Source organism: Larimichthys crocea, chromosome XIII (assembly GCF_000972845.2).
Source record: "Larimichthys crocea isolate SSNF chromosome XIII, L_crocea_2.0, whole genome shotgun sequence".
Taxonomy (NCBI): domain Eukaryota; kingdom Metazoa; phylum Chordata; class Actinopteri; family Sciaenidae; genus Larimichthys; species Larimichthys crocea.
Window position 1 is genome coordinate 6,426,836 of NC_040023.1, and position 23,199 is coordinate 6,450,034.

Below are 23,199 nucleotides of genomic sequence, written 5' to 3' on the forward strand. Positions count from 1 at the left end.
GGTTCGGTACCTCCAACAAGGTTAAGAACCACTGTTATAGACAAATGAAAACATATTAATGAATATTATATTTCATTCATGCCAATAAATACTAATAAAATTACACACTGGACCTTTAATTGAGTTTTAAAGTTATGGTTATTTTAGAGAATAAGAAAAAGGGGTTTAACTTCATACTTTTATAATGTTATATCCTTTTTTTAAATACAAGTAGACCCTTATACAGTGGTCAACAGCCAATAGCAGAGCCTGAAATCACTTCTGGTTCACCTAAAGCTCATTTATATTGGTTAAAGCTTCCACACATCCAATGAGCAACCCATTGACATATCCAGGATGTGGTCAGGAGCCAGTCAGAGAGTTGCCGTAGTGAGTTGTCCCCGCCCCGTGGCCCGGCCTCTTCTTGACAGTAGTTTGTTTCAGTGACAACTTGCTGTGCTTAGAGGAGTCAGGGAGTAACGAGAAAGCCTGAGTAACGCGGTTAGAATAAGTTAGAATACAGTGTGTGTTTGTACTCGGATACAAGTGTTAGTTTTGTAACTTTACTTAAGTTTTTTTTTTTTTTAGGAGAACCTGGACGTCGTGAGTTAACTTGAGAAACTTTTTTTTTTTTTTTTTTTGAAAGAGTTAAAGAGTTGATCTACTTTTACCACTCACGTTGTTACGTAAACAACTTTATCAACTTGAACGTGGCTGATTATGTCAGCATCATCATCATCATCAGCCGAGGCCAGCTCATCCCAGCAGCAGCGGGTTAAACACAGCGGCTCCCCGACTGGCTCTTCATGTAGCAGCAACACCAACACCAACAAAAACACCAACACCGCCACCACGGTCCGGTTGCAGCCTATCCGCGCTACGGTGCCGTACCAGCTTTTGCATGGGAATCAGCACAGCCCAACCCGCTCCGTTTCCTCCTCCTTCTCAGTAGCCGGGAGCAACACAGGACCGACGACGTCCCGTTGCTCCAGTCCCGCCAACCCGGGTGGAAGCGGCTCGGACGGTAGGCTGGTCCCCAGGCAGAAGCTCTCACCGCCGGACAGCAGGAGCTCACCTGAACGCCCACCACACTCGCCTCTTTCTAAAGGTAATGTCGCCCTAATGAATTATTATCTTTTTAATAATTTCATCCATCATCGTTCAAGGTAGCTCGGTGCTAACTTGTGCTAAGTGTCGTTTTTTTTTTTTTTTTTTGTGGAAGCAACCGTCACGCCAAACTAGCTTAAACAAACCGTCGATTTAACGTTTTCGACGATGAATTAACCCAAAACACGTATTTAAAAACAAAGATAAAGTATTTATCCCAACAACTACGTGCTAATCTTACGTTCGGCTTGTGTATAACCCACCGTTAATGATTAAACTTTAATAAAATCTCAAATTTCATAATTATATCCACCATTCGCCATGAGGCGCCACGTTGTTTTGGTGCGAGAAGCTAATGGAAATGACAGACGGAGCGCCTCAAAACGTTTGATTTACATCCAAACGAGAGCGGTTATACACAAAATACACACGCCGAACTGTAAAGCAGACTTGTCTCAATCGGGTAAAAGGTGTATGGTTTCGTTAAACCTCATTTAACGTCCCACAAAAAGCAAGCAAAGCTTAAATTAGCAGTTTTCCCTATGAGGTTTCGGTTTAGCTCTAACTACGATTGAACTGCCCATTTACGGGGCGAGATGCTAGGCTAGTGGGCTAACTCTCTAATTGGGTCATAACACACAATGTATCTTCAATGCATGACGCTATAAACATCGCGTACACACACATATAATACTGCAAATAATTCCCGCAACCACGTCCTTTTTTATTTCTATCATATTATAATTATTTTTTTTTTAGCACACCACCACCAGCAGCTGTCTCAGGCTCTTATGGTTTATTATTCCTTATGTGGCGATTTAAAAACGCGATGAGTTATTATCTAATGCAGCTGTTATTACATTACACTGCTGTGATGAGGTAAACATGTCAGGATATGGATGCCTGTGTAGTGATGATGCAGCTACTCTGTCGAAGATAAACATGACACACACTGATCTACATGGTACGGATGATTTAGCCAGATTTGTATTATTAATTCGTTACATTGAGGTTGTTTACTATCATTGAAACGGAAAAAAAATAATAATAATGTCGTCAGCTGGTAGGTCTATGGCTCCTATGGCAACATTGGGGCCTAGCAGTCTGAGAGACATAAACAGAGCCCTCTGGGTAAGCAGGCCAACCTCTGCAACTACATGCATACATATAAAAAAAATACTATTAAACAAATGAGGGATGCAATTTCCTTTGCAAATACGCTCAAATTTTCTGTACAATCCAACATGCGTCATAACTACTGCGTGTCTATAAAGCGGTCGGATGTGTTAGATCTTCCCTGAATTAAGCCATTAAAGGCACTTGACTTTACATCTTTTCCACTCTGGTGAGTAGCAGTGACGTGTCCAGGGGTGGGGGTGGGGGGGCATTTTGATGGTCAGGGGTGGCACTGAGCATGGTGTTTTGGAGCCGTGCCAATTACCAATAAACACACACACACACACACGCACACAAGCAGATAGCCAACTTTCATTTTGATGACCTTTGCTGAACAATGACGGTGGCAATGTGAACGAGATTGGATAGATGAACTCGCCTCTTCATTTTGTCCTCATAGTCATGCTGCTGTGTGTGTTTTTAGTCTATTTTTGCAGAAAAAAAAGGTGCAATCAAATTATCATCAGCGCTGCACTTGCCTTCGGTTCTGTCGGGGGTTTAGCATCTTTTAGCGTGTTGTTTTGGTTTTACAGCGTTAAAAACTACAACGTCAAATTCATTTCCTGCAGAGGCAAGCAGCTAATTTCACCAAATCTCTCTGATAAGCCCTCTGTGCACTACCAGCTCAGCATTAAACAACGACTAAGTAACTAGCTAGTGAACATAGTGGAGCACTTAGGGGGAGGAGACCAAAATGAGGCTTAAAGGAGAGAGTGACTATTGTACTTTCTCAACAACTTTATGCGATAATATGTCAGCTACGTTTGTCACAAACACTTCTAACCGAGTTGAAATCCACCAACAGACTAACACGAGAACTGTAAACAGGCCACAAGATGTATGTGTAGTATGAAGTGTCATCACTTGACATGAATGTGTAGTTTAAAAACTGAACCTAAGGCACTAAAGAAGACTGACATGAGGCTATTGACGAGCGTATGCATTCTGCACCAACTATACTGCTAGATGCCGCTAAGTCCTACACACTGGTCCTTTTAATAAACCGCGGTGTAAATACACTTACTACAAATACACTTAAGGTTAATCCTCAGAGCCGGCAGCAGTGTTACTTTTACCATTCAGCCGTGCTTGTTGTTGTAATGCGTAGTACAGTATGATGTCATCAATACATCATTTTCATAATTTCATACGAGCTTTTCTGAGTGTTTTATTTTATCCTGCTGGGCCATTAACAGTTCAAGCATTTTATTTACTTTATATACTATGTGTAGACTTTTTTAGATTTGGGGTTTAAATAAATTTTAGTCCTTTTACTGATAATCGATTAATTGTTGGAAGTACTTTCAAAGTATAAATGCCAAATAAATTGTCTAGGTGATCCCAAAAAAACGTCTGGTGTTGGCCCTGCCCATGCTCAATGCAAATCTGATTTTAGATATCTTAGTTATGTAGAGCAACAGATACAGATAGTAGCTTTGTGTAACACACCTATGAATTACACATTGCGTTGTAGCATTACTGTAATTTAAACTAATGCAACTAACTAGCACACTGCGGAGGTGCAGCCTTTAATAATGAAGAGAAGTCAAAATAAGCCGTGCTAGAAGGTTGGTGACTTATAATGCTAGTTGGTGAACTACTGTAGCTGGCAGGTTAACATCTAATACACTAGCCAATATACCTTTTTTCACAGCAGCCATCTGGTTGGTCACACTTGTGTTTACCTACTGTATCATGTCAAAATAGCTGCTGTGAAAAAGGTCTATTGGTTAAGATGTTAGCACTAGTCAAGTACAACCATCCCAGCCAGCAAGGTTAACTGTTGGTTTCTGTTTGCTGTTGGTCAACAGTGCAGACTTGCTACATACTTGCTGCGTTTATGGAAACACTACTTGTGATTCTTTTTACATAAAAATGGATTTAATTGTTACTTTATGCTATTTTTAAATGCTGGTATGACTGGACTTTATCTTGGCTGTTTCTAATTGGTTCCATCCTATAAGATTACCAACATTTGTTAGAGGATTAGGAAGAATTATTGTAGATGTACTATGTGTATGATTTGAACTTAAGTCAGCCCACCTTACCGTAAACCATTCACAGCTGTTCACTGCGTTGAGGTTGAAAACAAGAGACAGACGATGTCATTTTGTGACAAACTCTGTGCATAGAAATGAGATGCAAAACCTGTGAAATGGTCTTTTTAAAAAATATTTTTAACTAGAGTCTTCTGAATAATGTATGACCCCCTGTTGGGAGTGTTTCTCTGCGGTTTGAGGTGGTCATATGACTCAAAGTCATGCTGGATGACCTTGTTATCCTACTAGAGTTGTCACAATACCAAAATGAGTAACCACGATATTATACCAGACAAAGTATCATGGTTCCGGGTATTATCGCAATACTGCCTTTTATTATTATTTTGACATTGTTATTTGGGAATTGACTGCATGTATGGGATGGCTGTAGCTTCGGAGAAGAGTGGGTCGTCCATTGATCTCAGGGTTGTAGGGTAGGGCCATTGTTGGCGGTGACCAGGTGGAAGATCTTAACATGTCACCCAACGCTCTGGTTGGTGGGTCAATCCCCGGCTAATCCTGTCCATGTGTTCAAGTGTCCTTGAGCAAGACGCTGAACCCTGAGGCAATATTGCAAAGTGCTTTGCCTGTTTAGGTTGTTTTGCACATTTTAGGCGAACCTTGGGGTTTCCCCTGTAGACTTGGCATGATACCTTTCTTTACCGTAGTTTCCTGTTTTCATTCTGAACCTTTTTGCTCGGCAAAACTGTGGTGGTCCTCCACAGCTGCAGATTGATCATGGAACTCGTCATTACATTTAGAAAGCTACTTTGTCATTTACATGGTGGATTACACCACGCAGACGGTATATATTTGGACAGAAATCAATAATTCGGTAACTTAACTATTTGATTCTGCTGCGTGTTGCCATCTTTTTGGACTTGGCGACATAGCTACTGAGACTCACAGCTGTACTTGTTATCCAGTCTACAGTGTTTTATTATGAGGCCTGACCACAGTGATTACAAGATGTAAAACAAAGGCTACGGTTTTGATGAACAAACATTTCATATGACAGCTAACCCACAGTAGCTCTTGTTATTGTCCAACCAAGTTTGTCTGTGGTTTTGTTTGACGTGCACAGAACGGGGTTTGTGTAAGAGCAGGGATATCTATGGATTGCTTCTTTGACCGCTCTCAGAGGTCAGGAATTTGTCCTTGTGCTTGTTTAGTTGTGGCCTCAGTATGACCTGTGACTGCAGATGATAGTGCAGGGTGTTAACGATGACTACACACCACAATGATACATGGCAAAAAACTAAGCAGCAGATGGTCGTTTTTGAACTTCAGTTCTCCACCTTACAAAGTTTTGAAGATTTTTTTATGCTTCGGTATGTGGCCAAAAACATGTTGAGAAATTCTTTTAACTTTAGATTTTTGCCTCATAATCATCATCCTGATTGTTGTCTGCAGTTCTATTGCCAAACAGGAACTTCTGGCATCTAATGCAGCATGACCTTTAATGGTGTCCACCACAATGTGAGGAAATATAAGCTAAAAATGTTGGTCTGCAGCCAGGCTACAGCTGCTTTAAGTCATATGGGACGGATGATAAAGATTCCCATCCATGTTTAAGCCTTTGCAAGCATTCATGTCGTCAAACAGCTCCAGATTTGATTTAATGGTTGCAGTTCATCATACGAGGGTTCAAAAATACTGCGAACTGACAATAAAACACGATATCTGTTTAAGATGAACAACACATTTTAGGCTAACGCTGATATTTGTTTGGTTTTCAGCCACTTGGAAGATGGGATCAGAGCTTTGTTTCCCTGTCGTGACTAAGACCTGTAATTACTATAACCCTGATACGAACATAATGGGTGCAGTATACCGCCAACATGTTTCCATGGCAACATTTAAAACACTCAAAAAAGCAGCACTTATATGCAAATTTAGTTAGCACCATATCCTGAAAATAACAACATACAATGCAAAAAAGCAACCGTTCAAACGGTTAATGGAAATGTTTAGAATTCTGTTTTTTATAGTGCAATTGTCTCTTGGCTGTGGATAAAAGGCAAACTCTTTGGTACGCCAAAAAATTATTTAAATACCGGATGAAATATCTCGTACAGTACAATAGTCTAAAGCTGCTGTGTCTGTTTTTCTTCAGTGGTGTGATGATAGCTGCATAATGCAGCTCTTCGTGCACACTGGGGTCACGTAAGCACACATCAAATGACAGGAAGTAGTAGGCCTGTTTTGATTTGAGCTATTTATCTGAGCCAGCAGGGTCCCAATTGTTCAGGAAATCTTAAAAAACGATTTGATTTGAACAGGATTAGTCATTAGGTGTCCATATTTGGTATCCACTGTGGACTTATTCAACCAAAGTGCTGACATGCTGTGAAGTCAGTGGTTCTGTATTTTTATGACTGTTTACTGTGCATCCTAAAGTCTAACAGTACAGCTGTGGGTGGTTCAAGTCCACACATTACAGCCTTTCCGGACATGTTTTTAAAGCTGTTTTTAATCAAAGCATAGTTCTGTGTTAATGCTTTTCAATGTTGGTCTTTTTTCATAGTTTAGGCCATTATTGTTATCTCTAAAAACAAAAGTGTGTGTACCAAGTGAATTGCTGATACCTGGGAACACAGTGACTTGAAGCGCAGTGGGATAAGAAACACATATGGTCAGATGATCCGACAAGTTGTAAACAAATTCCCAAGCTGATTTGTTCACACCCTGTGTGTCAGCACAACTGCTTCAGTTTTATAAAATGCATTGAAGAATACTGTTTGCTCTGTGTTAAATGTATAGAGGTGAGGTTACAGTATAAAATATGGACCTGTATCTACCGGCTTGAATCACAAGAACAACATTGGTGCCTGTTTTGGTAACAGTTGCCCTCTAGTCGGACGTTACACCACAATGGCTGCTTACATTATGGCTTGGTTGGTTTCTCTACGTGGCTCTGGCAGCAGATAGCCCATTGTTCGCTAGTTATTCAATTCAATTCAGTGTTATTTATTTATATAGCGCCAAATCATATAGCAAAATTGACATTTATGACATTTACAGAGAGAGACCCAGCAATGTCCACCATGAGCAACCACTTGGCGACAGTGGCAAGGAAAAACCTCCTTTTAACAGGCAGCAACTTTGAGCAGACCCTAGCAGCTATTAGCTAGTGGTAGAACATAGTAGCTACCTTTAAACATGGGTGGGATACGCAACAAATGTAAGACTGTCATCGATTACGTGTGTTTTTTGCTTTGTGCCGATTTAGGCACCAGTACTGTTTTTAAAAGTACCGTTTTAGCGCCACCATTGGAAAAATCCAAATACCCCAACCTTATTCAGATGTGGTCTCGATTTTGTAGTCCTACATCATAGTCTTCATACAGTTTAGTTTTGGCTGAACTGCATGATGGATAGTTTAAGCAGATTCTTCTCCTTCTAATGAGGAGAGACAGTAACAAGAGAGAGAGTGTGTGACGAAGAGAGATATTCTTCCCCGTCATACAACGCTTTGTCAAGCTGCTTAACATGATTGGAAGATCACATCCAAGTATAATTTAGTCCCTCGAGTGTACCTGTAATCTGGTGGCTTTATGGCAAGTGACCTGGACCTCTACTTTGTTTAATAGGATTCTCTATTGTTGGACCAGAAGCCAAGACATCAGATTACAACGAGAGCACTGGCCAGATGAGCCAGCATGTGTGAGCACGCATAGGACTGGTTAATAAGTACATTCTTTAGAGGACGACGCTGCTCATACTGAAACTGTACTGATGGAAGGACGGGGCAGTCGTTGGATGTTGGTGAACCTGTGCAGCCACTGAAGTGCCTCATGTTCAACTATACTCACCAGCTTGTGCTGACTTTGTCTGCTGTTTGTTATCAGAGCTTTTTGTGCAGAAAAAGACTGTTGGATGCTCGAAATGTACCACAAAACCCAAACAATGAGCTAAAAGAAGGAAAAAGCTGCAGAAAGGATACATTTAGGTGATAATTACTAAGGTTCCTATTACATTGAACCAATCTCTTCCTTTTTCTTTTTATCTGTGCAGTTGAAAGGACAAAGTCCCAGCAGGTGCGGAGCTCAGGGGCCATTTGGCAGACTTCCTCCCTGGGCACTATCACTGGGCCCTACCTCACCGGGCAGTGGCCTCGTGACCCCCATGTGCACTATCCATCTTGTATGAAAGACAAATCCACACAGGTAAGCCTTTCTATTCATGTCTCGCGCTGTGTCCGGTCCCCTACAGAGATGAAGTAATGTGGCTTTTTGCAGACATATGAAGTGGGCAGCCACATGTAGCCTGTTATTGTTGGGTTGTACTAATGTGTTGGTAAATTACAGGAGCTGGACGCTGATACTTTGATTAACTTAAGGGCCAGATATACTATTTTTGGAGGCTTTTGGTGGAGTTTTATAACGAGGTGTGTCTCTATTCATTGTGACGCATTTAAGCAAGGATCACACAAATAATAAGACATAACAGACTTTAGATTATGTATTCTGCTGAACAAAGGTAACTTGAATTTGCAATTCAAACCTCTTTTGAGTGGAACATTCTTTGCCTCTGAAAAAGCAGACATGAACATAACTCAAGTAAGATTTACACAAACCACAAGGATGGTTGTGGGAAAAGAAACGTGACTTTACCTTTTTATTCTACAGTCATTTCTGTGAGATCACGTAAAAAAGAAGAAGAACTAAACCAGTGGTTTTCACAGTCTGCATCTGTGGCCCACACTGTGTTTTGACTGACTGCTGATGGAATAGGTGGGCGACCCACCCACTAACTCTACATTTGAGTCACAAGTTTAAAGGTTACAGGAGGTTAAATCAACTGCAGGCTTGTCTCACTCGTTGCCTGCATCTAATTTAGTGTTTAATTATTGACATCTCTCCGCAGGCATCTATGAAGGCTTGCTAACGTTACCATTTATGTTACAGTACAGAGCCAGGCTAAAGGCAATCTAAATCTGATCCCTTTTGCAGTGGTCAGCCACATCTTCATCAATCTTAGATGCAAACATCTCAGAATGAATAGCATGTTTGGGCGGCTCAGTGAGCACTGATTTTGAAGTGAAAACTAATACTAACTACTATTTTCATTAGTGATTCACCCGCTGATTAATCAGTTAATCAATTGGTCTATAAAATGTCAAAAAATAGAAGAAGGAGGTATATTTTTATTATTTCCTCGAGGCGAAAGTGAAATGCAAAAAGAAAATCTCCATCTGAAAAACAGTGTAAAATGCCAGCTGCAGGTTTCCGGAGCCGAAGGTGACGTCTTCAAATGTCTTTTTGTTTCTTACTTACATAAGAGCTCTCTTAAGACTGGAGAGCTGCACCCCTGGGGAGTGCCATAAGTGGATGATCTTCGTCATCATCTTCATTTTGACCATCTGCAGCCCGAAGCCCGAGTGTGAACCGTATGAGTCACCACTATCAGTTTTTGTAGGTCACGAAGCGAGCAGCACTAGACTTGTAAAGGATTTACTGTGTTTTGTTAGGATAAAGGAAAGATGGGGGTTTATCATGCTGGATCACCTCTCGTGGGCCTGGTGTCGGTCTGTGTCGTCTCGCTGTATCCACTTCCTGTCTGGGGCTTTAGTTCAGCAGTTTACTTAGCTCTGACTTTAAAATATTGGTATCATTTTACACAGCTTGATAGTGAACAGATCCCAGGTTGCCATTGGTAACCATTTTGAGAAACTGGCACACGACTCTTGGCCTTTGCCATCAGCGGCGAAGTGACAGTGCTTTGGTGTGTTTACTTTCTATTTCTATTAGAGACGAGGGCAAAGTAAATTAAGTTATTTGACTTTGGCATGAAAGAATTAACATGACAACAGCTGTACAACCAATATACCAGTATTGTATATACATGTTACATCAGATACAGACATTTCAAACTACTACTACTTCTTCTGTTACAGGAATTTTGTAATTAAAGCTTTTATTATAAAAATGTTTCATGTCACAGTTTCATTATTAAGCTGTCGTATAGATGCCTAGCATTGTAATTACTCAAAGTATAAGATGTTTGCAAGTGGCAACCTCTGTGGCTGGGAAGCCTATGCGGATGTGTCAAAAACTGCAGTTCCTCAAACGTCCACTTGAGGCTGGCTACAGAACGAGTCAATCTCCATAAGTCCCCATGTTAAAATGTCACAACTTCACAGCAGAAATAAACATGTTTACAGCCTGGTACAAAAACCAGTTTTGGTCTCTATAGCTAATTTACACATTCGTGACAACTGTACTGAGGGTGAATTTTTATAGAACTCACCTGTGCAAATTATATTAAGGCTTAAAGTTATAAAAAATTAACAGCGTGGCTGCTTTGATTGACAGGTGGGTGCCATTACAGATACTGTCAGTGGGGTGGCGTTGCGTCAGATATGTTAAACACAAACTACTAAGAGTTTTATTCAGTTATTACTATAAGAAAACTTTCTTCCATGTCCCTTTTTTTATTAAGCTGCTGTATAACTGCATGGTATTGTAATTACTCAGAATTTAAGATAGTGACCCATTCAAGCAACCAAAAACTGATGCCTCTTTTAAAAAAAAGAAGTTACTGTTGAGCCCTGTTTTATTTCTTGTGCCGTAGTGATAATAGTCTGTGTCAATCTTGACCTTAATTTGTGCCCACACCTTCCTGCCCTGTGATCGTCTCATGCTGCTCAAGCTCAAATGTCTCCACGCACACACACACTGGTCTATACATCCTGTGTCTTCCAGGTTGTGTGACATTTACCACCTACGCATCTGTGGAGCTTCAAAAGACAGATGACCTCTTTGCTCTCAGCTTACAGTTTATTATTAACTCTTGAAGTGACACGAAGGCACGACTGTGGGAGTCTGCATATGTGGTGCTGCTCTTTGACAGATGTGTGTAAGCAGGGATGTCTTCCTCTCTGCTTAGTTTTATCAGTCATCAACCTGCCTGCAGAGGCAACCCTAAGCAACACGTAACACAGATTACTAACTGGTTTTAGGTGGCATTTTTACAGAGAAAGATTAGGTTCATTGTCTCAGATTAGTCATGTTGGACCGGTTTGTATGTCAAGTAATCTTGCACACTACTAGCTCCCTTAAACTCATGGCTATCAGGGTCAGACTAACATGTTGTAATATAGGTTAGTCCATATGCCTTATCTCTGACATGATACATGTAGCCAAGTTTAGGATTTATGCTGTTATACACAGTATAAAGAATGGATGTCGTATGAATGTGGAGGCTCTGGCTGCCTCCGTCTTGGCAGATCTGCCTCTGCCACCTCCCAGCTAATCTAAAAATCAGATCTGGATCGAGGGTGGAGCTGAGGCATGTGCGCAAACAAGCCACCTGTCAATCAAAAGCAGCCACGCTGTTAATCGTGCATAACTTTAACTGCGTATTTTTATATATTTTAATCGAGCCATTTCCATCAAACCTAGCTTGTGATAGTGAGTGACTTCCTCTCAGAAAATAATGTAGGCCTGTCCTGTCAGCTCTGGGTGGCTTCATCCTCCCCAGACAGAGAAGAAGAAAAAGACAGAATAAGAGTCTCTAGTCACTGACTTGCTGCTCAAAAATAAACAAATGGCCCTTTGAGTTGGAGGCATTAAGATGAGCAAGAGAGCAGTTCAGTTTCCTCTGGAAGTTGGACAGGGAGGTTGAATTGAGAGTGTGTGTGTGTGTGTGTTTGTATGCTTGGATGGCAGCGAGAGTTCACTGTAGTGCTCTCACACTGTGTCGCAGAGCTCGGCTCAGCTTTCACAGAGCTGTGTGTGTGTGTGTGAATACATGCGAGTCTGTCCATGCCGCCTCTATGAATTTGTCACATTGATCATCCACTGCTGGAATATTCAATTTGATAATCTGTCTGACGGACTTTAGCGAGTACAGAGTAATCACAACTGATAAGCGTGATGGGTAAAACTACTGAACACCACAACGATCTTATAAGAGTCACGGTGAGAACATTGTTTAACAAGTTCAGATCCAAGTATGCTAATAGTAACGTCTGGCTGTGATGTTCTTTTCAGACTCCTGGATGTTGGAGTGAGGAAACAGGAGAGAAGAGGAGCACCCACCAGCGCTCTGCGTCCTGGGGCAGCGCTGACCAGCTCAAAGAGGCATGACACTGAATCTGAATACAAACACATGTAGACACAGTAAACCTACACAACGTGGAGCACAGTGTATCTGCACTTTTTGGCTCTTGTACGAGCCTAATTTAATTATAGTTACCCAGAAACCCCTTGTTTTGTTTGACAAATGTTGATATGATGATATTTTTATGGTTGGTGGATGGATGGTTTTTTTAGAACATATTTGTAAAAGTATGTCTGTTAATCTGCTTTCAAATCATAGATAACTCCAGAACGTGCCCAAGAATCATCAGGTTTTCTTCAATTTCCAGTAATAGTACATTGCAAACAGGAACAGCTTATAGCTAATTTGGTGTCTTAATTGCGCCAATTTGACAGAATGTAAACAAATATGGCAAAAAAAAAAGGTTGTAGCCCAGATTGTTATTTGCTGAATACTGAAAGCAATATTATACTTCCTGTTTACATCTTCCAAAGTATTATGGGAACTACAGTTTTAAAATGTAGTGGTGCAATCGTCTCAGTTTTGTTTTAGTAGAGTTTGTATAGTGTCAGACTTTCTTTAAAGTATTACTTTACTTAGACCTACTCAAGTGTTAGCAGAGAGCAGATAGAGATACTTGTTTTTCTTTCATCTCATCTCTTGGTGGCATTATTGATGGTGACTTGACAACGATCTCGAGAAGACACGGTGAATTACGACTATTGTTGGCGTTTTCTTCAGGCTGCAGAACCTCCTGTGGTATCGTGTCTTTATGGTGCTGATGGTGTTCAGCAGCGACAGACACATCCTCTGAATCTGCACCCGGCACGGCACTATCAGTACCTCTCAGCTCCACCCTTCTGATACTCAGCAGCAGCAGGGAGGTGGCAGATAACGCTATCTCACTCTTAACTACTCACTTCCCCTCTGAAATGGCCATAACCCGCTACAATTTATGGTCACCCGAGCCCTAGCTGGCTCTTCTTCGCCTCCTGCAACAAAAGGAACAATAAGGCCCGACAGCTCAGCCCTCACTAGTGTGCGCACAGGCACGTTACTGAGTTACAGGGCTGCAGAGGAGGAGCAGTGCTGACACCGATTCTACAGATGTCAATAGATAAGCTACAAGGAGCAAGAGGAGCAGTGAAGCTCCTTTAAAGAACTACACCAGAACTGTTAGCAGTGTACATAATCATGTGTGTGTTGTAGTTGGTGAATCATATTAGATTTAATCAAAAAGGCAAGGTATGCTGATGTAAGTCAGCATTAAAGCCACCCAGTGGCTTCTTTAAGTATCACAGGAAATAATCTTCAACTTCCTGTTTAAGCTAGAAGTAAAGCTGCAACCATACAGCTCTCCACCCAGGACCATGTCGCTGGATCAAAGAAAACGAGGTGGAAGCTATCCTACTACCAAATCCAATCACCTCCAAATGGAGATGGAAAGCTGACAGGCCATGCTCCAAGTTCCTTACCTTGTACAGTTGTGTCCAGCAGAGAAGAAGGGCCTTTTATAGTTCATGGCCAACAGAGTAGCAGGTCTCGAGTACGCTCAGAGTTCTTCGAAATGTTTGATGGATGTGGACCATGCTTCTTTTACTCTCTAAGAATACTTGCTGGTGAGAAACTATGGGAAGAATAGCCAGGGGTTATGTAATAGAATCTCAGGATGGAAACGTCCACCTCTCATTGCCCAGCCTTGTTGAATGTGATGATACTCCAAATAACAGAAATGAGAAGATGAAATTCCATCACCCAGTTCATGTATTTCCTGAAAACCGTGATATATCTTATCCTGAAATGGATATGTGACCCCAACCGTGCACTTTATGCTCAGAAGTTAGACCTAGGGTGGGTTAGAGTAGGCAATGTATATCTAGGTGGTGTTTGTACTGTAGGACACTTGCTCTAAAGGCTATCCATACCACAACTGAAGGTGCCCAAATCTCTTTGAGCCCCACTACTATGGTGTTTTACGTCCAGGAGAAGAGCTGTGGTATCAGTGATGGTATAAGTTCCTTGCCAACCTGCAACACAATAACGTGACAAACCTACCTGAAAACCGATCACTTAGGATGTGTTGGATGTGTTCAGACAAACCAGAGTAGACAACCAAGTTTCTCTTTGTATTCAACCTTCCTTCCCGAAAGTAACAGATGAAGGGCTCCATTGTACTGTCCGCATTGTTTTCCGGCAAATCATGCCACACATTTGGTCTCTGCGCACCAGGTAATGCAAACCAACTTCTTTACTGGCTCCCAATTTCTGTTCAACCAAAACCAAATCCCTCCTGAGAGCACTTATGATGTTATTGATTCCTTTTCAAACACAGACATGTGGTCACAAGCGTCTGCCTTTTGAAAATTGCAACTTGTGCCAAGCACTGGTTAGTGGCAGAGGCCATCTAGGATTCAGATTGCATATTCTTGCACAAGAGGTTTACAGGAAACAACACCTACTGGACGTTATGTAGAGGACAAAAGTCTGTGTTGGGTGTTTGGAAGTGCAAGCATTGTTGTTAGTGACTATTCTTTTTTTATGAATACTGATGCATTCATGACAGATTACCTCTTTAAGGTGTGTTTACTGCCTGTAGTTGTCAAAACAGGTGTCATTTAAAAACAGAACTCTGAGTCCTGCATTGTTATAAAACACACTTGCTGTAGGACTACCCTCTAAAAGTCACTGATTCAAAGTCATCAGTCGAGAAGACGATGAACAACACTGCCCTTTCTTTTTTAAAGTCTGTGTAAAAGCAGTTCTTTCAAAATACATTAAATATGTTGGAAAACAGTTGCTGAAAACGTGAAAAGACTTTGAACAATGTATTACTGAAATGTGGAGTTAGAGGTTTCACCAGTTTTCAGTCCAGGATTTTGTGGGCGGTCCTTAAAGGGTGGCTCGATGACACGCTGAGGTCACCCTAAGCATACCTCTGCACCCCTAGCAGAGAGATAGAGATGAATTTATCTGGCTCAGAGTGTTTCAAAGTTAGTAGTGTCATTTTCTGAACTCATCTGACACGTTTCAGTCGCTTCAAAATGGCTGCTTGACTGCTCCCATGAGTGGGCGTGGCTTCAGCACATTCAGAGGACACGCCCCCACATTCCTGGAGCTGAGGATGCTGCTCATTTTTAGCCGATTTTGACAACTAATTTCATAAACTTGTCGATATTTTTAATCATTTAAATTTGGCTTGGTGATTAATAACACTTTCTTCTTTGGGCTGACAAACTCAGAACTTACTTTACACATACTTTAACTGTTCACACAAACTACTTTTGAACCAGATGCTGGTGAAAGCTCTTCTACTGCCGCCCATCATGATGAACTCTTTTGCTGACAGGGCTCTTGGCAGCCTGACAGTAGATATGCTCCATGGTGTCTAGGATTGAGCATAACACACACTCCTGCTTAAGGCTTGAAAATACTCCCAAGCAGATGTGTACACAGACAGCTGTGGACACCACGGCCACGTAGAAGATCTTTTTATATTACTTGGAGGACGTGATCCACACATGCGTAGTAGATCATTGTCAAAAATTTTCGATGACAGAAGATAACACATCACAATCTTTCAGCCAAAGATATGAAATCGTATACACTTCCTGTCTCCTCGCCCCCATCTCCTAACCTCCTCGTTTTGAAGTGTTGTGAACGTGGTGCGGACGGATGAATGCAGATTGCGTTGTGCCAAAGTTTTAGTTCAGTTATGCATCATCTTTGGTGAAACCAAGCAGCGATTGAGCGCCAACAGAGAGAAGAGATATCAGTGTTGCGGCTGAAACAAAGACAAGTCTCGAAGAAGGTTATATTTTTCCTAATTTGTCTGAGAACTTTGTCAGAGTTTTCAGAAGATATGTGGCTTGTGAAAAACCAGTAATCCAGTATTTACTTCTTTTACTCGTGGTGAATCAGTCATCGAAATCTGTGCTCATATTCAGATTTCATCACCTGACTAAAATGTGGAACATTGGTCATATAATAGCAATGTATAGTTAAAGTGTGGTTATGAAAAGCGACATCCAAGGTCAGTTAATCTGATAATACATAAATTCCTATCACAGGCGTGTTCTTGAGGATCAAAGGGATTCCCCCGAAACTCCGATACTTCCTCTTTCTTTTCACCAGATGCGTGTTTTCGCATATTATATTTAGTGTGTAACTACCAGTCTGTGTCAGAGCCTCTCCTCCACATGGGCCAAAATGAAGGCTGAGAGAGGCAGAGACAAAAACTTCACAGGACGTGGGACTGTGTAACTGGTTCCGCGGCCCAAATATCGGGATCACATAACAAGCCGTTTCACACAGAGCCTGCATTGATACGTACTGCATGCGTTTGTGTTTCTACGGTTAAGAGGGCCAGTGTCAGGACTGCATGAGGGAACATGTATGGACATGTTCTGGAGTACTGGTGCACACACCGGAGGACTGGGAAATTTCTTCATCTCGCTGCCAAACACACACACACACACACACACACACCCACAAAGCGAATGCAGAGACTTCTAGTGTTTTCCCCTTATTGGATTTTAAAGGGATTTAAACATATTCAGATACAGCTCTAACTGTAGTGTGTATTAATACAGCTGTTAGAGTTTTATTTGAAATATAAAGTTTCCATGGTTGAACCAGAATACAAAGCATACCAGACAGTGAAGGTGATGCGTGTGATGCATCGCTGTGAACAGTGACATCTAGTGGATTTTTTGGGTCAATAGTGTGTGTCTCCATTTTGCAAGTTTAATTTCTGGTTATAAAATTATTAGAGATAGGCTTCCTGGTCCACCTACCTGCTAAATGTTTCCTCCGTCTTCTCCTGTTTTGATTCCAGCAGATCGCGAAGCTCCGGCAGCAGCTCCAGCGCAGTAAACAAGGAGGGCGTCACAGTAAAGACAAGGACCGACTGTCCCCCCTCCAGTACAACACCGTCACCTACACCGCCCTCACCAGCACTACCAACCACACCTCCACAACCAGCCACGCTCAGGTAGAGCACTGCCTGAAATATCTTTTATCAGTGTCCTCAAGGTGGCACGACTGGGCCGACAAATGACATCTGTGTTACCATACTGCAATAAATAAGCAGGTACTGAATTTAAATGAGTTCAATCTGAAACAACAGATCAGTTATACAGTTTCAGTCAAACTAAATTGTAGTTTCAGTTCTCGGAGATGCTACAGCTACAAAAACAAGCTGATATTAACCAGATTTTATTGTATTCTCTGACTGTGTTTCAACTTTAAAGGTTGTTAATGCTGGAAAAACACAAAGCTGGAAAGAAATATAATTAAAATTATAATTATGCTGACTACAAAAACTTTCATGCTAATGTCCCACAAGGCAATCCATTGTGGAAATTGAAGGGAATTGTTGTTTGCAGTATGAGGGACATGTTGGATGCCAAAGAGATAAAAAGTTGAATCCTCTGTCCCTTTTTGAGAAGAGTGAGATTAACTAGACCCCAAAAAGACAAACTTTAATCACCTTTTTGTTTAGTTTAACGAATCACTGGATATACATGTGCTATCTATGCTTTGATATTGACCGCATGTTTTGTCTCCTAGTTTCTAGTTGTTATTTCTGCTGTATAGAAGTCTGGCTGTAGTAAATAAAGGGAAATAGTCTCTGTAATCCTCTATCTATGGATTCTAAGAGTGGTCATAGAGGAGGAAAAAATTTATATTTAGGCCACGTTTTACTACATCAAGTGTTCAAAATTGGATTCCACGTTTTGGTTAATTTCTGCCCACAAGATATAAACAGCGAGACAGCACAACAGACCAGCCTTGTTTATCACAGTGTTGAGTGATGGGAAACGTTCATTCTGTAGTACTATGAGTTAACAGTTTGAGTCGAGCATAGAGGCCTACTTGTATGTGTTGTACCCATTCTTTCTAATAGCCAGTGGCTATGATCGGTGGCTGCAGAAAGAATTCTGATCGTATTGAGTCTTATGAGAAAATGATCCTACTTCCCTCATTGGTTTATATCTTCTGTAAACAGGAGTTTTTGGTCTCCACGACTAGTTTTAAGTCTTCTTCCAGACAACATGATGTCCATTTTGTAAATTATGATCCCATTTAGAGTAAAAATAGACGGGCATGATTTAGGATGTGTCTATGTTGTGATCGACAAATCTCTAATATGGCAACTGGCCAATCAGGATAGAGGCGTAGCAATGCATATCCATGGCAACTCAATCCAAATGGTCATTGGTGGTTGGTTGAGTGACGTCGTGGAGGTCATGTCCACTATATATAATGCATGGTATGGTTGTACCACACAACAGACGAGCTGTGGTAGTCAGCTGAGAACATGAGTGAGCTCTGGCCAATCACATTAACACATGAGCACATAGTGAACACTTTTAGTATCCAATATAAAACACAATATTGTTAGAATGGCCTGACATATGGAGCCAGTCAGCACATATTGGGAAATAAAAGAGAAATCAGATTACTGTATGTAAGCATGAGGCTCGTTTTAATGGGGGGGTTTCCATGATGGGGAGGTTAGTCACGCAGAGCTATGCCATGAACAGCTGCAAGAAGTCGGGCCATGCTGACATAATATGTCTATCCGTATCTGATTGAGTTGACTTGAATAATAACACCACTGATAAAGCTCTGCCAACTTTGTGACAAATGCATTCCTAAAACTCTGAGCACCACACGAGACAGGTGATGGGTGAGCTCCCTCTAAAAGAAGATACATAGTTTTATGTAAAAACTTCAAATTTAAGTACCTAAACTATATTTTGTTTCCACATCAGCCTGCTACTGTACATGGTCGCATTCATTCATGAACGTAGCACACGATTATGATTAGTTACGAACTAAGATTTGATGGCAAGACCGTTAAGTGGAGGTCAAATGAATGGTGCAAAAACTCTGAAAAACTCCAAACGGGAAATATTCAGAGTACAGGAGTGCACCGTTTCCACAAAATGAACTCTGGTACTTGAACTGAGGTGGTACTTGGAGAGCCTTATATTTTTTGAGGCGGGACTCGGTGTAAAACAAGTTCAAGAAACACTGCCAGAACCTCTTTAGAGTGAAAAACATCCTGCAGATGGAAAGTCTGTTAAAGTGAAGCAGCAACTAAACACATCTCCGTACAGCTGAAAGCGATCAGTTAACAGTAAAATAAGGCCGCTATGTGGAAGTGAGCACACACAAGTGAAACCACAGTGATTTACTGAGAAGCTACAAAAGTGCTGAGAGCTGAAAACACAAAGAAACGGTCACCAGCACAGAAACACACATTGTTGTACTGCTGACATCATAGGAAATGGTTCATAACTTCCCCATGATTAAACACCCTGTGCTGTGTCGGTATGTTTGTTCTGCAGCAGTTTTCCATGTCGAAGTCGGCCCAGATGCCGCTGTCCAACATCACAGTGCCAAAGCCCTCCATCTCCAGGGTGCCCAGCAGCATGGAGGGCATCAACCATGAGCTGGAGAAGGTCTTCATCAAAGACAACGGGGAGAAGGAGGAGTTAAAGGTGGGGTTCTGTTTCAATTTCACCTCATATGCAGTTTCTCTGTGAACATGTTACTCACGCACACGTCCTCTGTTGGACTCTTCAGTCCCTGGAGGTTCCTGACGGACGGCGGGCACCCTTCCCTCCGCAGCAGCGCAGCAGCAGCACCCGCAGCGTGGACACCCAGACTCCCTCAGCCCCCGGCAGGTCCAGCAGCTGCTCCAGCCTGTCGCCTTGCCCCTCGCCCGCCTGCCCACCAGGATCGCACGACGGCAGTCCTTACTCCACGGAGGATCTACTGTATGACCGGGATAAAGGTAAAGAACGTAATACGGGTCACTGGGGTCACGTTGTTGGAACGGTCCGGTCCGGTCATAACTGCACATTTCTGCCGGATCTCGGAAAACACTGCAATTTTCCAAAGGAATGCTTTAAATTAAATCTCGGGCTGACTGAATTGGTATGTCTACTTTTTCGAGTCGTATCCACCCTCGAAATTTTTTTAGATCCCACACTTTTAAAGGCCGTATTCTGTAAGTAGAGGATCCATTTCAGCTTTGAAGAAGGACTGAAGGCACGCTGGCTTTAATTAGCACGCTACTTTTGGCTGCTTAAAATATGGACTTCATATTATGAGGAGAAAATGTGGCACTGTGGGCTGGAAATAAAAAATAATAAGTGTTCACACTATGATGACACATTTAAAAAAAGTAGTGTGCTCCTGGAGACATACAGTACAGTCAGTACAATGTCATGTCATTGCTGCTAGTTTGGCTCCGCTTGCTAAAAATATTGCTGAATATTTCAAGAATAACTTTGGTGATATTGTATTTTTTTCCTTCCAAACCAACAATGAACTGATCCTACTTAGTATTTTCATCCAGTAATCCACACTCTTTCTCTTGTCCCTTCATTACTATAAACACACACGTTGTAAATTATTCCGACTTAATCCCACAAACACACCATCCTGTCCCCAGAAATACTCTCTAGAGCACCAAATGTGGATTAATCCACCGCTGAAAATAGTCCTCCAAGAAATGCACTACTTACTGCGGTTTAAGTTTATATAAAAACTACAAATGGCAGCTGTTTTTAGAAAATAACTGAGCCCTTTTTAAATAAAACTTTCATAAATACGTCTTCAGTAAGAATCAGAGGCCTGAAATCCAAAGACTGGTTAGGGAAGTAAAAGTATCGGGAGACGGACTAACACGTTGTTGGTTTTGTTCTTTTTATTTTATAAAATAACACCAGAAAATAAATATCTATAACTTTTCTTTTGAAAGTATTTAAAGTGATTTTTAAAAGTAGTTAACTTGAGTTCACATCAGACAGAAAATGGCACTTAATTCTCTTCTCTGTAGTGACTCTGGCCTCCCATCACGAAGAGCTGTGGAGCTGAGAAGACAGCAGCTAGATAAACTGTCTGTAGCCGAACATCACCAATTTAAGAGACGTATTATTTTTAACTTGGAGGGTACAGGAAACTGTACCCTTGTAGTTCGATATGCTCTCAGTTATGCCACCAAGCTCATAGTAAAACTGCAACCTTGAACAATCATTGTCGAAATTAGTTGTGGGTAGATTTGTGTCAGCAGGTAGAGAAGTCTTTCAGAGACTCGAAGAGTGAGGTCACACTGAAATCAACGTGGATTTTTGACAGTGCGTCTAGACTGTGACACAAAATAAGTGGTGGACTTCCAAAATGCTTCAAAACAGTGACGGTGTTGATTGTTTCTGTATCTCTGTGTTCACAGACAGTGGAAGCAGCTCACCGTTGCCCAAGTTTGCCTCCTCGCCCAAACCCAACAACAGTTACATGTTCAAGCGAGAGCCGCCAGAGGGCTGTGAGAAGATTAAAGCTTTTGAGGAGATGAGGTATTGACCGTCCCATGCTTTTTTAAATACCGCATTGCTGCCTCACAAATGTGCAATCCTCACTCATGCCGTGTATGTTTCACTGCAGCTCCAGGCAGTCCACATCTGCATCAGTACCCCTCTTCTCCTGCCCCGACAAAAACAAGGTCAACTTCATCCCAACGGGCTCGGCGTTCTGCCCCGTCAAACTCCCCGGCTCCCTGCAGCTCACCCCGGCCTCTGAGCCCGAGGAGGACGAAGACAACGCAGGCGCAGAGGCAGGCTCCGCGTCAGAGGCCCAGGGGGCCACGTTGCTCTACGGCGCCCCCACTCAGGTCTCCACGAGCACCAGCACAGACGACCCCCCGGAGGAACCCGGCTCGCCCTCAGAGACTGCAGACCCCCAGACAGACAGCCCGGCCATCAGCTAGACCTGAGCAGAGCTGGCCTCTGGCTCCGGGATCCACGCTAGCGACCACCGATCATCACCACTGACTGTCCCACCAACACCTCCCTCTGCTCTGCCAGGGGGAGCCTCCGTCTCTCTGTGCTGACCCCCTCCACCCCCCCCATCTCTGCATGACGTAGCAACAATGTCCCGAATAACCACCACCGCCACCACAAAGACTCGCCACCTTAATGTTCTGTCCTGCGTAATGTCTGAGCTGTCGTTGGCAGGGAAGGACCTGATGGTTAAAGGTTATCATATGCAGGCATCGGAGGGAAGAAAGGAGCACTATGGATGGGGGGAGGGGCATGCATTTTAAACTGGTAGTATATTTCTGATTAAATTATGTGTTGTGTTCTGTTTCAACATTCACAGTATGAATAAGCTCTAACATATATATATACACATATATCTCTATGAAAAGAAAGAAAAATGCTTGTTTTAAAAAACAAAAACAAACAAAAAAAAAAATCCCAAACTGTATTGCTGTGTTATGTACCGAACAGGAAAAAAAAAAAAACAGCTGTACTATTCAGGATTATGTTTACACTATCCAGGTCACATTGTTAAACCCTCTCTCTCCAGAAAAAAAAGATGAAAAAAAAATGCAATGAGAGCTCAAATACATATTACATATAAGAAAAAAAAAAAAAAAAACGAAACACAAAATGGCCTCAAATTGGTTGCACAGTGTCTGCATCTGGCCTCGCTTCAGGTATTTCACAATCAGAGTCTATACTCAGGTAATCTGGAATGTATGTCCATACAAATATCTGCAGCTTGACAAAGCAGAACAGATTCACTGTCATCTATTCCTGGTTTTTTCCTTCATTCCCAGACAAATCATTCCTTTCTGTTCCAGAGTCCTAGTCTGAGACTAGGCCTCGAGATAGCTAAGCCGCAGAGGGTTAAAAAAAAAAAAGGCTTGAAAAGTTAGTGGGCGATCCCCCGTCATGGTTGCCTTCTCCGACCGGTGGTGGGATAACCGTATGGACCACACACACTGTGACTGATGGCATTATAATAATGGCTGTGTGTGTGTGTATACTGATGGAAG

At 41.9% G+C, this 23,199-nt stretch overlaps 1 protein-coding gene across 4 annotated transcripts; it reads left to right on the forward strand.

The window, feature by feature from the left end:
* The first annotated feature begins 433 nt into the window (after window positions 1-433).
* Window positions 434-22,737, forward strand: glcci1a (glucocorticoid induced 1a). Of its 4 annotated transcripts, none has more exons than XM_027286729.1 (8): window positions 434-1,087; window positions 8,319-8,470; window positions 12,299-12,388; window positions 17,182-17,337; window positions 19,706-19,855; window positions 19,941-20,151; window positions 21,595-21,715; window positions 21,804-22,737. In XM_027286729.1, exons 1-8 carry the CDS (start codon window positions 700-702, stop codon window positions 22,123-22,125), a joined length of 1,590 nt encoding a protein of 529 aa, XP_027142530.1. In that variant the 5' UTR covers window positions 434-699; the 3' UTR covers window positions 22,126-22,737. The 4 variants fall into 4 exon arrangements, with proteins under 4 accessions (XP_027142530.1, XP_027142531.1, XP_027142528.1 ...); XM_027286730.1 differs by having other exon boundaries at window positions 435-1,087; window positions 17,185-17,337; XM_027286727.1 differs by having other exon boundaries at window positions 585-1,087; window positions 19,703-19,855.
* The last annotated feature ends 462 nt before the right edge of the window (window positions 22,738-23,199 follow it).

Coding starts and splice junctions, on each gene's coding strand:
- glcci1a (XM_027286727.1), top strand. CDS start 700: ATGTCAGCATCATCATCATCATCAGCCGAGGCCAGCTCATCCCAGCAG. Junction 1,088..8,318: donor ACACTCGCCTCTTTCTAAAG/GTAATGTCGCCC, acceptor TTATCTGTGCAG/TTGAAAGGACAAAGTCCCAG. Junction 20,152..21,594: donor ACTGTATGACCGGGATAAAG/GTAAAGAACGTA, acceptor CTGTGTTCACAG/ACAGTGGAAGCAGCTCACCG.